Consider the following 12,408-nt stretch of genomic DNA (forward strand, 5'->3'; position numbering starts at 1 on the left):
TGGCACACTAAAATACGAAATTACTGGATTTATGAACCGAATTTTCAATAGTTCTTAGCTGTTGCAAACAAAGTTTTACTCATGGGTTATCCAACATACTTCATTCTTACTGGCTGGTTTTGACTTTATGCTTTCGGTGTTCCGATAGGTCTGTTGACAGTTTTGGGATTTTGTCGTTACTTGTCGTGCTGTTCGCTGATGTCGAGTGGCGTTCCCTTTGGCGTTATTTAACATTAATTTGTCTTGAGTCCGGAGCACTTACAGTTGAAGCTAGTCTGTTTTTCATCAGACCATAATGTCAACGAACCGACCGCGACGCCTTGCGGCTCAGTAAGCTTTCTGTTTATTGTTCCAATATTTTGCAAACCAGAAAGGCTATGTCATCTTTTGCAATGCCTGAGAGCGATGAGGACAGTGTTCTCAGTTCAAAGAGTCAACATTCAGACTTCAATGCATCGGAGGAAGCGTCTTCACCTTCGTCCACTTCTTCGAGTAGCCCTGATTCTACTGAATCTCCTTTGGAAGATGCTGTTTCTGAAGAAAATCACAGTCAATTTAGACGACTAGACAGTGACACTCGTGGTCCGTGTGTTCCTTCAGTCTCGCGTATTCTCCCTCCTTTCGGTAGAGTCGGTTTTACCTCGGAAAAACCTCGTAAAATCGCATTAGATATTTTCCAGGAAGACTTGAATTACCACACATCCCTTTGCAGCATGCAGTTACATCCATTCTCTTTCTTTTCGCCGTAATTTGTTGGTCACTCATAATAAGCATCTTTAGAAAGTCCGGATTATCAGAGGTGTCCACATTCCTGCAGAGACAGCGCATGCTCTTCTCCCTAAACTCCTTGACACCTGTTCCCGAGAAGTATGCTATGGAAATACCATTTGGTATATTATTATGTTTAGTGAATTGGCGAAGTATATGCCGGAGTCTTCGAAAAGTCCCACCATGGTATTCTTGGATGAGCAAAAGAGGGTGGAGACGTCGCGTTTTTACTTTAATCAAGGTAATTAATCTTTAGTAAACCCAATCTTTTTACGTATCTGCTGTTTGGATTCTCATCTTGTGATATCAACATTTTTTATGTCCAGCTCTGGACTATTCAGTGCTTTAGTAATGATTAAACCTGCCATTTACATCCCTGCATATTTTTGAGGCTTTGAGGAGAATGAATCCAAATTTATGGTATTTTACTAAAGCACTTTTTTGTGTTTTTAGCTCACAATGTTCTCTACACGGGTGGCTATGTGAAATGCCTTTCCTGGTCGCCACCTTATGTGGATGAGAAAGGTGTTTCGTTATCTTTTGTGCCGGGTTATTTGGCCATCGCCTCCCATACCAACATCGGTACTCGAGTTAATCTAAGTGATCCCATCACTTCTGACTTCGGTCTTATCCATATCTGGTCTTGCAACGACTTGACTCTCACTGCTAAGTAGGTTGTTCCTTTTTTAATGGAAGTTTTATACTTTAATACTGGCATTTCCATTTGAACCATGTAGTACCATTGATAGTTCGAGTAAACTGCAAGTGTAACCAGTTCATGTGCAAAGCCTTCCTTAACCCTACTTAACGCAGCTCTCGTGGCAAAATCCATCACTTAGCACCAAGCATCCGCTGTCGCAGAGTGAACAGGTCGTTTGAGTACAAGACAGGTCCATGCTCCCCACTCCTAAGTTTTAGGTCGCAAAGCGTGTTAAATTTCAATCTAAGTCCCGTATGGACCCATTTTGTGTTAATTTATCTGTCCTTTACCGCGTCTCTCATCTTGCCGTTCTTTAGACAATCATGCCCTCAGTTGAAGCCGCACTTTTTCCTCGCTCATAACTGGGGTCATGTGATGGATTTGCGATGGTTGCCTGTGCCTGTTCAGTGCGCGAACCGTTCGGATGAGTGCGAACTGACCCGTCTCCTGCCTTCGGTGAACATGACTCCCAAGCAGATCGCCCAGCTTATTGAGGCCGTGGTGGGTCATCTGGTTGCCGCCTGTACCGACGGATTTGTTCGCGTTTTCCTAGTTCCTGCGGTGGACAATCGGTTTAACTTGCCGGAGGAGTTTAAAGTGGTGCTCCCTACCAAAATATCATTTGATGGAGTGCCCCAAAACGTCTACCAGTTTAAACCAAAAACAGTGCTTCGATTGGCACCTAGCACAGGTAATTCTGAGATCCTTTTTTTTCTTGCATCTCTAAGTTGAGAAGTTTTTGGTTATTTTACTTCCGCCCTTCGTGTAGATATTCCCTCGTGGTTGGGGTGGCCAAACGTGCTTGCCATACGAAGTGATTTCCCACATCGTCTTGTGGTCGGTTATACAAGTGGTATGTACAAGGACCATTAATTTCATTTGTATACGCTGATGCTTTGATTACATGACATTTTGTGTCCCTTCATCCCCACGTTAGGTCACCTAGGTCTCTACAACCTTTCTACATTGAATACACACTTTGCAAAGTTGAATGATTGTCTCTTACGGCCGATAATTCTCACTCATCTCATTCCTGGACCCTTCACTTCTATTGCTCTCCACCCGCTTTATGAAGGCATCGTTGTCGGACTTGGTAGGTCAAAAGTCTTTTGACAAACCATCCTGATACTTGCGAGTGCCCCACGCCTGGCTTCATGCGTCATGTGGTCAATATTAGGAGTGGAACCTATAGATACCTCAAGAAATACGATTTAGTGTCCCTATTCATATTGACGAAGCTGCTAATTATACCTTGATGCACCACTTAAATCTTCAGACTCGGATGCCTAGCTAGCACCTCCTGTGTGCTTGCGTGTGTTTATGTAGGGCTGGACCGAGAGATAAACGTGTGGGATCTAGGAGATCCGGGGTGTGTGCAATGTGGTCTACCAGAACTCTCCTGGCCCACCCTACGCATGGGCTGGGGCGGCTGCGTAGTGTGGCCGCGAGCCAGTGATAGTATCTGGGTTGGACGTGAGGAGTACCTCTTCCCCTTCTCCAAAAAGAGTACACCCGGAGGTGCTGTCACTCTGGCCAGCCTCAAGAAGCCCTCCGATGTGCCCGCCCGCATGCGCGCTTATACCGCCTGGTTCCCCACCGTTTCCCCTATCGACTGCTCCCGTTACTGCTTCGAGCGCGGATTCGAAGCCACCACTGTGAGTATGACATCCTCTTTTCTGTTGAAGCTTAACTCCTGCTTATCTCAGTCGGCTTTCGCTGTACCCAAACTATTGTTTATGATTTTCTTCGTAAATCGTTAGATTTTTCAAACTTTTTTCAGGTTTGCATTATCAAGGCCTACTTATAATTTGTAAACGGATATGTGCTGGACCTCATAAATTGTCGCCCAAATCTAGGCCCGAAGTCGATCTTCTTTTTGCTTAAATACTAAAGGGAGGTGTTTATAAGATGATTCAGATGTTTCTCATGAATGTAGTGTGGATGCGACAAAAGTAATTCTCTTGCAAGTCTAGTTAGCTGCTTAAAATGCCTCAATGGATTTACCTTTTCTAAGTTATGGGTAGAACTGAGTAGTTGAGCTTGTAACTAACTCAATAGTCCTGTATTCATACTTTTCCGTCTTTTTTTCTCGAATACCAATGAAAATGTTCGTTTCTGTAATCGACAGATGATTTCCGTAAAATGTGGTGTAAGTTTTGTAATAAAATGCCGGTATGAGTTCAGTAATCTATTTGAAATTTATCGTAATAGTTTTGGCGTTTTGTTTTCAATTTAGTGTCTCGATTACTCCGATTCATTTGGATTCCTTATACAAGGCGACGCAAACGGCCAGATTAACTTCCATTCCTGGGTGCTGGATCCACGGCGCGTGATGCGGGAGAAGACCCGTCTTGCAATTCAAGTAAGCCTCCCATGCACTTGCTGAAGCCGAACGAATTCCTTCTATGCATTAATAGAAAAGAAAGAAAATTGTAGTTTCTAGGTGATTACGTTATTCAGCAGCATTTGCTCTCCTTTTTCCCTTACGAAAGAAGAAACACCGAACATATCAGTGGATTATGCGAAAGCGGACCGGCACACGAGGGTGTGGCAATGAGGCGTCGACAACCCGAAACTTCATCGACGAGCACACCGCTCTTAACTTGAATGCCCCCGAAGAGCCCTTTGAGGAGGAAATTCGACAAGGCTGCGAGCTCTGTGGCGAAAGTGGACAGACCCTCTGTTGGCATAAGGTGGATCGGTATTTCGAATTCGTATTCAGGGTAAATTCTGCCTCGCTAATTTCTGTTACTTTTAAAAGTCCCTTACATTACTAAGGCGCAGTCTACCTTTGTAATTGTTTTTTTTTCCTCTATAGGAAGGCGTGGGACTACAGAAGAGCAAATATGACTTCGTTAACTCTACTTTTTCCAGTATAAGCAAGGTAGGTTAAATGTTCCTACGATACCTTTTATTGATATGTTTTTGTGACTCACTACTATTAATTCCATGTCGATACCCCCATCCATTTATTGATGTTCAGTTAATCCTAACAACGGTTAATAAATTGAGCATAATCTTTTGACTGTCAAAGCAAGCATTGCTTAAAATGTTATTTATTAGAGATGCTTGTAAGCTCATCGAAATGTGTTCCTCCGCCCTTGCTAGGTGGCCGTATCGCCCAACCCCGGATCGGCTAGTTGGATAGCAGTGGGCACGGGGTTCGGTGTGGTGCAGCTGCTGTGTCACGAGCAGTTTTACCACCCTGGCATGGACTCGGCCTTGGGGCGCACGCCGCTGCCCGGAGGGCCTGCAAAGGGCAGCTTCTTTGTGCCCTCAGGGGGCGCCGACACTGACCCCTCTTGCTCTGATTCTGACCACTCCGACAGCGAAGCCACCGTCCCTTTTCGAAGGGTGGATCAGTAAGACTACGAGGTTTTCATCGTGCTTGGCCGTCTTTTTGTGTGTAATAGTTTCTGTACATGGACATTGACACACATCTGTAAGCTGGGGGCTCACCTGCCGCACTCTGGTGGGACGTTTTATTTTAATAAACTATTTATATCGTTTTTCGGATCGTCGTAGGATAAAATGTTTCTTTGTTACCAACGCGGATGATTTGGCAGGCCCTCGGGATAGACCAATCCGGAGAGGCTGGATGATGTGTATCGTAACCGGACGAAATGCTCCTTAATCTCAGTTTCAAAATCTGTAACTCGAAGCAGAAAGTGATGCGCGTATTTTGTGAATTTTAATTGCAGAGTGGCTTGCTGCAATTGTATAGGGGGCAAGAATCGTGGTTTGGTGTATAAAAACTTTATGTCAAAAAATCCTCAAATGACATTTGTTGCCGGTTCACGCGCTTCACTGTCAAAAGGTTCCATTGCACCTCCTGTTCGTTCAATAATTTCAGTGATTGTAAACGATCGTCCTAGAGATAGGAAAACAACATCACTTATTTTTATTGGTCAAGTTACAGTTTATCAAGCCAATCTGGTTTCGGTTCAGGTAATTGTCCCACAGACAAGCCCAAACATCAATCTATTTTCAGTTGACGCCTGAATTTGATTTCAAGTCTTCACGTAAGTTGATTACGCAACGCTACTTCGTTCACAAGGTTATCTTCATGATGACTTATTTCACAATGGTACAGAACGAAGAGTGAATATGCAGGTCAAACAAAATGCAGTTAACGATCAAGTCGGTCGCTTTATGACCTCACCTTTTGGGATATTGTACGTAATTTCCAGACCGTCTGGGTTTGATGGTGTTTTACAGTCATTCGAAGGATCCTTCCGCAGACACGTGTCAACTTCCACTGAGCTGAAGTACGCGACCGACTACGATAAAACATGCGCATGTTACCATTGTTGGTTCGAAAATAAACGGCATAATATAGTTAGAAAGCCCACCTCCGGCAAGTCATGCATTCCTAGTTGAAAGGCGAAGAGTGCTCGAGTTAACAGGTTGCTTATCTGAAAAGACGATAACGAAATGGTAATTTGTAATAATGATAAAGGCGTAAGTAAAAAGGGAGTCTGTGGACCTGGAGGGCAAGAGCCATCTGATCGGCGCATCGTTGGTCGCAGAGATAGCGGACTTCATCATGAATGCTGATGCATAGGCGAGCTCGTAGGCTGTACTTCTTTATCAACCAAGCCATGAACACAAGAAGGCAGTGGAGGTAGTCGACTGCCGAACTTTGTACCACCCAATTTATGCGACTGGGGAGAAACTTGGTGAAAAAAAGGCACAAAAATGATAAAAACCTGCCCCAGAAAACGATGCGAAAGGGTGATGAATCTTCTCAAAGGTTATCTTCACCCAAATCGTGTCGCAATGGTGCAAAATGCGACGAAGAAGGAAGCTTACATCGTCCTTGACAACCGTAGGAGTTAATGTTTTGGTTATCTGAGCGCCGAGTACCGGAGTTCGCGGTTCGGGGCTTCGAGCAATCGCCTCTAGTGCATTGAACACACAGGACTCTGTTCCATCCTTCCAAATGTATCTCGTCTCCGCCTCTTCCTTACAGCCTTTCCCCATATGCACTGGAACCCGGTGTCCTTTCGTCGCTCGCATCAACTTCTCCGCCTTCAAGCTGGCCTCCTCAGGCTGTTGAAGATAAATCAAACCATCATACTTCGTTACACTCCACTAGGAATGGTGGACAGATCGTCTGACAGGGTAAATTTGTCAAGCCGTGGGTTACTATCATTGACTTGGTTAGGGAGCATACATCGTAGTAAATAAAACTTGAGTGCCGTTCTTAACATCAGCTGTCTACCAATGCCTACATCATGAAAAATTTCTGCAAAGAATACTGTGTGTTAACAATCAGAATTTTGGAAATAGTAAAATAGAAACCACCATGGCTTTTTGGTTCCATGAAGCCAGTGCTGGCTTAATAACAGGATGGCATGAAAGTAGATCAGGGCAATACTAGGCCGCAAATTACACGTAAGTTTGATTGGAACTTGGACAGCAGATGCTTGGTAAACTCCAGTCCCGAGCCGTAAAGGCGAGCATAATTTAGAATTTTGGCTTCGTTGCGCTTGATTCCAATAAGATTCGCTGTCTTGGTGTGCAAGTCCGTACCCTTGGCTTTGCTACCTTCAAGGGTCATCCAACCATAGGGAGTTCCGCCTATTCAATTTTAATGAAGAGGATTATAAAAGATGGGAATGATAATTAAAAATAGCCTTGGATAAAGCAGGCCTTTACCGAATAAAGACGACTACATCTGCAAAGAGCATTAAGTGAAATGAGTTAATATCAGAATCACCACCAAACGAAAGCTAATTGTTGGATGTCAGAATAGAAAAACACTTCGGCACGCCCAGAACAAAACATTTTTTCAACGAATAAAATTGAACTAAACTATCTGTCACTAAAACTCTCATGGCGCTTTAAGAATTACGGGATGATGGTAATTTAATGCATATTCCCGCAGTTAATTTGAAAACAAGGTCACTCATCTGCACTCTTGTCAATTGAATACATTTTTCAAGGGAACAAGTACTTGGTATTTATTTTGTGCAACACCCAAAAAAAAAACTTTTGAATACCACAATATAGAGCGTTTGAGTCGGATTTTATGCACCTTTCTGGAGGTTCTAAAAATCCTTGCAAAACGTTTCAAAATACATCACTACAAATAATGCTACAATAATAAAATATTATTCAAGCGCACAAGATGGCATTGTTATTGGTCCATACAGAGAGTTGAAACTTTCGTCTACAGCCCGGCAGTCATATCTTATTTCGATTTGAGAATATACGCTTTCTGAGAATAACCACGCCAAGGTGATAGTCAATTCGACCAGATTGGTTTAAGGAACAACGACAACTATAAATAGCAGCGCTGGCATCAACGAAATATTTTGGGCACTTTGATCACGATGCCACATATTGAAGTAGTGGGGAAATCATGTGGACTAGTTGCAAAACAATGAAATCAGACCAAAGTGGGAGGGAGGGGGACGAGGAGTAACCTACCCTGGAAGCCGACTACCGAGTCGCCGATTAGAGAGGCAATCCACATCTCCTGCGAGTCGACATCGGCTCCCACGAGACAAAATCCGGGAGGCGCCTGCACCAGCGCCTTGATCTCGCTGCCCAGGCGCTCGCGTTCAGCATTGCTGGCGGTGAGCCAGAGTGGTTCCACCGCGCGCCGCGATATGGTACCCGCCGCTATTACCTGCGGCAATATTGCCCCGTACCTGCGGCCGAATGGCACCTTTCCATTCCTAAGGGCTCTGAAATAACGCTTAGAGTAAGTCAAAATATACGCGTTAATGATCGAGAACCTAAATTCCTTTCAATTCCAACAGAGGGTTTGAAGGCCTGGTCCCCCCTTCACATGAAAGAGGGGCACGAAGTCTAAGTAAACAATCAACGGTAAAGCTATGAAGCGCGCACAATGTTGCATCCAAATGTATTTGTAGAAAAATTTTTATGCACAGCCGGTTATAAGGTGCTGTAAAAACCCAAACTTGGTAATACAAAACTATGTAACAATTGGAGTTTGTGTCTACTTTGTAACAGACGAAAATTAGACATAAAACACCCACACAAAAGAATTCGTAAAAAAATACGCATAAAACTAATAAAGTGATGTATTATCAGAAATCATGCCACTGTAATTAAACACTATAGTCAAGTCCAGTGGGAAATGAAGTAGTTATTGGCATTCAGTGCGCCCTCGAATGGCAATTCTGATGAGTTTTGGGGTTGAAAAGCCTCTAAGCATCCTCCGATCACCATGACCCGTGCAATTAATGTTGATGGGATGAAAGGAGCAGATCAACAATAATGGGCATAGGGGAACTTACGTTTGGACAGTAGGTGGAAGTAGGTTTGTTTCAAGAAATACATACATTTGTGACCTAGGAATGTTAGAAATAGGTAAGTAAAGGCATTAAAGATCTCCGCAGTAAGCAATGAAGTATAATAAGGGAAACTGAGGAGACATTTGGAAATACGAATTATGTAAATTTAGTCTAATAGGTGCATTAATCCAAGACGAGGATAATGCGACCAATCTTCTTGTCATAGGGGTATTTGTAAATGACCTAGAGTTGTTTACAGTAGGGTAGAAGAAAATTCGGCCATACTACAACATCGCTGATTGTAGGCATGGACTCCGGTGTGTGAACAGTTAAGATACAACCGATAAGCACCAGCAAGTATCACTTAAATATGAACAGGACAACACGGCGTGAGAAAGCGGTATACACACATGACGCGCTTGGAATAGCTCTGCCAGAAGGAGGCGCGAATGCGATCACGGAGAATTTGATCGGCAGAATGATCCTCGCCCCCACCAGCCGTGGGAGAGCTGTACAGACGACCCGAGGCTATGTGCACCTGAAAGGGCTTCGAGAGGGGTGACCCTACCGGTAGTCCCGTACCAGCCTACAAAAAATCGCCACTGTGTTGTAAACACAACACTCAAAGTCTAAGCAAACTGAAACACGCCATGCGTCGCACTTTATCACTATTTGACTTCTAAATTTTGTCACTCATAGTCACAATGATTCCGCTTTCCTTTTCACATCGTAAGTTATTTACATTATACCATAACAGATTAGGTGACGAAATTGGGATGGCAATTTCACTAAATGTTTATATAGAGATTCCGAAACATAAAATAAACAATTTATGGCCTTTTGTGATTACCACTAATAAACCTTGTGCTAAATGTTTCGACAAAATTGCTTGCCTGGACTGCCAAAAATAGGCCTTTGTTAAGCTATTTCAGAGTGCAGCTGTCAAAAGTGGGTGCAACGTAATTAAAATCCCGTCATTTTAAAGTTGCATTAAGCACTAAAAAGACACTGTAGAAGGGATATGGAGAGAAAAGTTAAAGCAAAAAACGACCTCGTTGGGAAGAGGACAGAACCAGCATGTAGGAATCTCTGGATTGATTGTATCTGTGGCGGAGCGACGGAGTTTCTTTCGGCGACTAGCCGATATCCATTTAACCGAGTGGTCCGTTTCGTAGCGATCCTTATTTCCCCAAAATAGAGCGCCCTTTGCCTAGGCACCACTGAATGAAGCAATCGAGTGTTGCAGTGCAACTATATTTGAAAATGACAGTTACTTACCTGAAGTTCCCCCAAGTTTTCGTATACTGGGGGCAAGGAATTCTAAAACCAAATGGAGTAATTTTATTCAGAAGGCATGAATGTTTAAAGACGCGATACAAAAGAAACTATACTGATATTTTTAACCGATAGAATATCGTTACAGGAATACTGCTCATTTGGTTAAACCAGATGACAAAAAGCTTTTATGAAACGAATCTACCATTGCCAGTTGTTAATATGCTTATTTAAGTCACTTAATGTGCTAGAAAAAAGGCGAAAGCTCACTACTAGATGAAGTGGGACAATTTTTGCAAGAACAAATTCAATAAATCGGGCAGAATGGTTTGAAGGGGCTAGAGATGCAAGGTGAAAATAAGACTGAGTCATCACTTCGGTGGATAAACAGCATAAACAGAAGAACTTTAGGAACCAAGGTTACTATAATAATTTCAGAGAGAGATAAGAAGTGAGAGAAAACAACAGATATTTACAAGCTTGATAAGTAAAAGAGTGGCTAACAAGATCTCACTTACCTTTGATTTAACTTGTTCCCCACGATCATTATCAGATATCTTTTTGAGAGACGAAACAAGATGATTTACAGTATCCAAGTCAAGTGGCATCACTTCCACGCTGCGACGCAGTTCATCCAGCAGCAGATCATCACGAGCATCGGGATTTGCACGAGTCTCAAACGCCCTGCGCGAATTCACACCGCATAGACGTTCCTCCATTTCCTTCGTCCAATACTTAAGATATTCTCTGTGATAAAAATCAGCTCAATTGTAATAGAAAAGCAGTTAAAATGGTGAAATACAGGCAACCATAGGCACCTATAGGGAAATATGAGCTCATCCGGACCAGTTGCAGACATTTTGGTAACCTTAAAGACAGGTAGAATTTGGCTTCTTGTAGATTCGTCAGATTGCTTTTGTTCGTAGTACCGAGGATCGCCAACCGGTTTTGGTACTCTTCCGGGAATAAGTGTACCCCATTTCAATATCTGCATTGATAACATAGACGAAACAAATAAGTACTTGGTCGTAGTGAAGTGGTAGGCCCTTCCAACAAAGACGGAGTAATTTGGGTGCGATCTTCATTTGCGCTGTTATCAACGCGGGTCCGCTCTTGTAGTTATCTTTTATAGGTTTTGGAATAAGCTCGCGGTACCACCTAAATATTCCGATGTCAAATTACATTAAAAGAGGGCTTACTTCGGTAAATTAGCAAGAATTTGTGCGCTTTCTGATTTCTAAAATTGTAAATATATTACGGCAAGAAAATGCATGAAGTAAAAAGGACAAATAGCCTACATTCGCTGGTTTTTTTGGTTTCGACCAATCTAAATCCCAGAGCCAAGGATCCTTTTCATAGCTATACGCAATTCAAAGAGGATGATAGCAGTAAGCAACCAGACCATTGAGGAGATATAGATTTGTACTTGGAAAAGTACCTTTTGTCACTTCCGTTATGCTTTTGCAAAGCGTCTTCAGCTAGTCGCTGAAGAAGCACTTTTTGCTTTGTGTTCAAATCATCATAAGACTGATTTGCACGTTCCTGAAAATCAATCCAGGACGAATTAATGGGCAGGTACATGCTACCCATTTCAAGCAATCCATAGAAGGTAGCGGGATGAGGAAATCTGACAGAATGATGGACATTAAAGCAGGCCAGCAATATAAGTGGTGCAATAAACGGGTGACATACCGTTCTTGGTAGAGTTTCCAGAGATTTCGAAAAGTTTCAAATGTCATTTTAACATCGTTTGCGCAGTAGGTGGCAAGAGCCTAAGTTTAAGAGAAAACAATTAGATCGATCAAAGCAGATATTAAAAAATGGTCGGTAATCTTTACCTGAAAATTGTCAATTACATCTCCCCTAGAGCCCTTCTCAAATACCGCACGTAACTCCTTATTTTGATAAGGTTCCTTTTGACAGTAGAATTTAAAAACATCAAGAAGACTGTTTAGGCTTGCATCTTTAATCCAGTCCAAAGACTACAAGCAAGTAAAAAAATTAGTTGATTCGAACCTCTGGATCATTGGAGCCCCGTTTCGCATTGTGCTCTGCAACGAAGTCCTTCCACAATTTATTATTATAAAGGTGTTTATCAGACGCCAATTTCAAATTTCTCTGCGTGCTGGTAAGACCGGAAACGCAAATATGCAAGGACATTGTGTCTAGAAACCGAAGCCCGGTGGGCTACGCAATAAATAATACTCTTAACTTACTTCAATCAGGTATTCTTCAAAAATTCTTGCACGGTCATAGCTGACAAAGTGTCCGATAATACATTTTGGAGAGGATAACGCACTGCCATCAGAATAAAATCGGATAAGATCATCTATTGTAACAGAATTCGTTGATCTCATAGATGACAGTAATCTAGGGGAAACCCAGAGATACCAGAAA

The 12,408-nt window shown here is 42.6% G+C and overlaps 2 protein-coding genes across 2 annotated transcripts; one reads left to right on the forward strand and one right to left on the reverse strand. All coding sequences in view use genetic code 11, as the record gives it.

The window, feature by feature from the left end:
• Window positions 1-295: 295 nt before the first annotated feature.
• On the forward strand, window positions 296-4,834 carry EGR_06070 (hypothetical protein; the record flags this gene model as incomplete). Its single annotated transcript, XM_024495319.1, has 13 exons — window positions 296-330; window positions 371-586; window positions 781-867; window positions 909-1,009; window positions 1,222-1,438; window positions 1,786-2,159; window positions 2,238-2,321; window positions 2,406-2,561; window positions 2,795-3,123; window positions 3,705-3,830; window positions 3,961-4,191; window positions 4,287-4,352; window positions 4,577-4,834. The coding sequence occupies 13 exons, from the start codon at window positions 296-298 to the stop codon at window positions 4,832-4,834; spliced, it is 2,280 nt and encodes a 759-aa protein (XP_024350274.1).
• A 407-nt stretch (window positions 4,835-5,241) lies between these two features.
• On the reverse strand, window positions 5,242-12,171 carry EGR_06071 (DNA polymerase subunit gamma-1; the record flags this gene model as incomplete). The annotated part of the gene is made up of 14 exons (XM_024495320.1): window positions 5,242-5,339; window positions 5,631-5,748; window positions 5,821-5,883; window positions 5,955-6,143; window positions 6,281-6,520; window positions 6,864-7,051; window positions 7,904-8,163; window positions 9,147-9,322; window positions 9,788-9,946; window positions 10,015-10,056; window positions 10,530-10,758; window positions 11,704-11,783; window positions 11,850-11,993; window positions 12,028-12,171. The coding sequence occupies 14 exons, from the start codon at window positions 12,169-12,171 to the stop codon at window positions 5,242-5,244; spliced, it is 2,130 nt and encodes a 709-aa protein (XP_024350275.1).
• Between the last annotated feature and the right edge of the window lie 237 nt (window positions 12,172-12,408).

The sequence above is a fragment of the Echinococcus granulosus genome (assembly GCF_000524195.1).
Source record: "Echinococcus granulosus chromosome Unknown EG_S00050, whole genome shotgun sequence".
NCBI classification, from domain to species: domain Eukaryota; kingdom Metazoa; phylum Platyhelminthes; class Cestoda; order Cyclophyllidea; family Taeniidae; genus Echinococcus; species Echinococcus granulosus.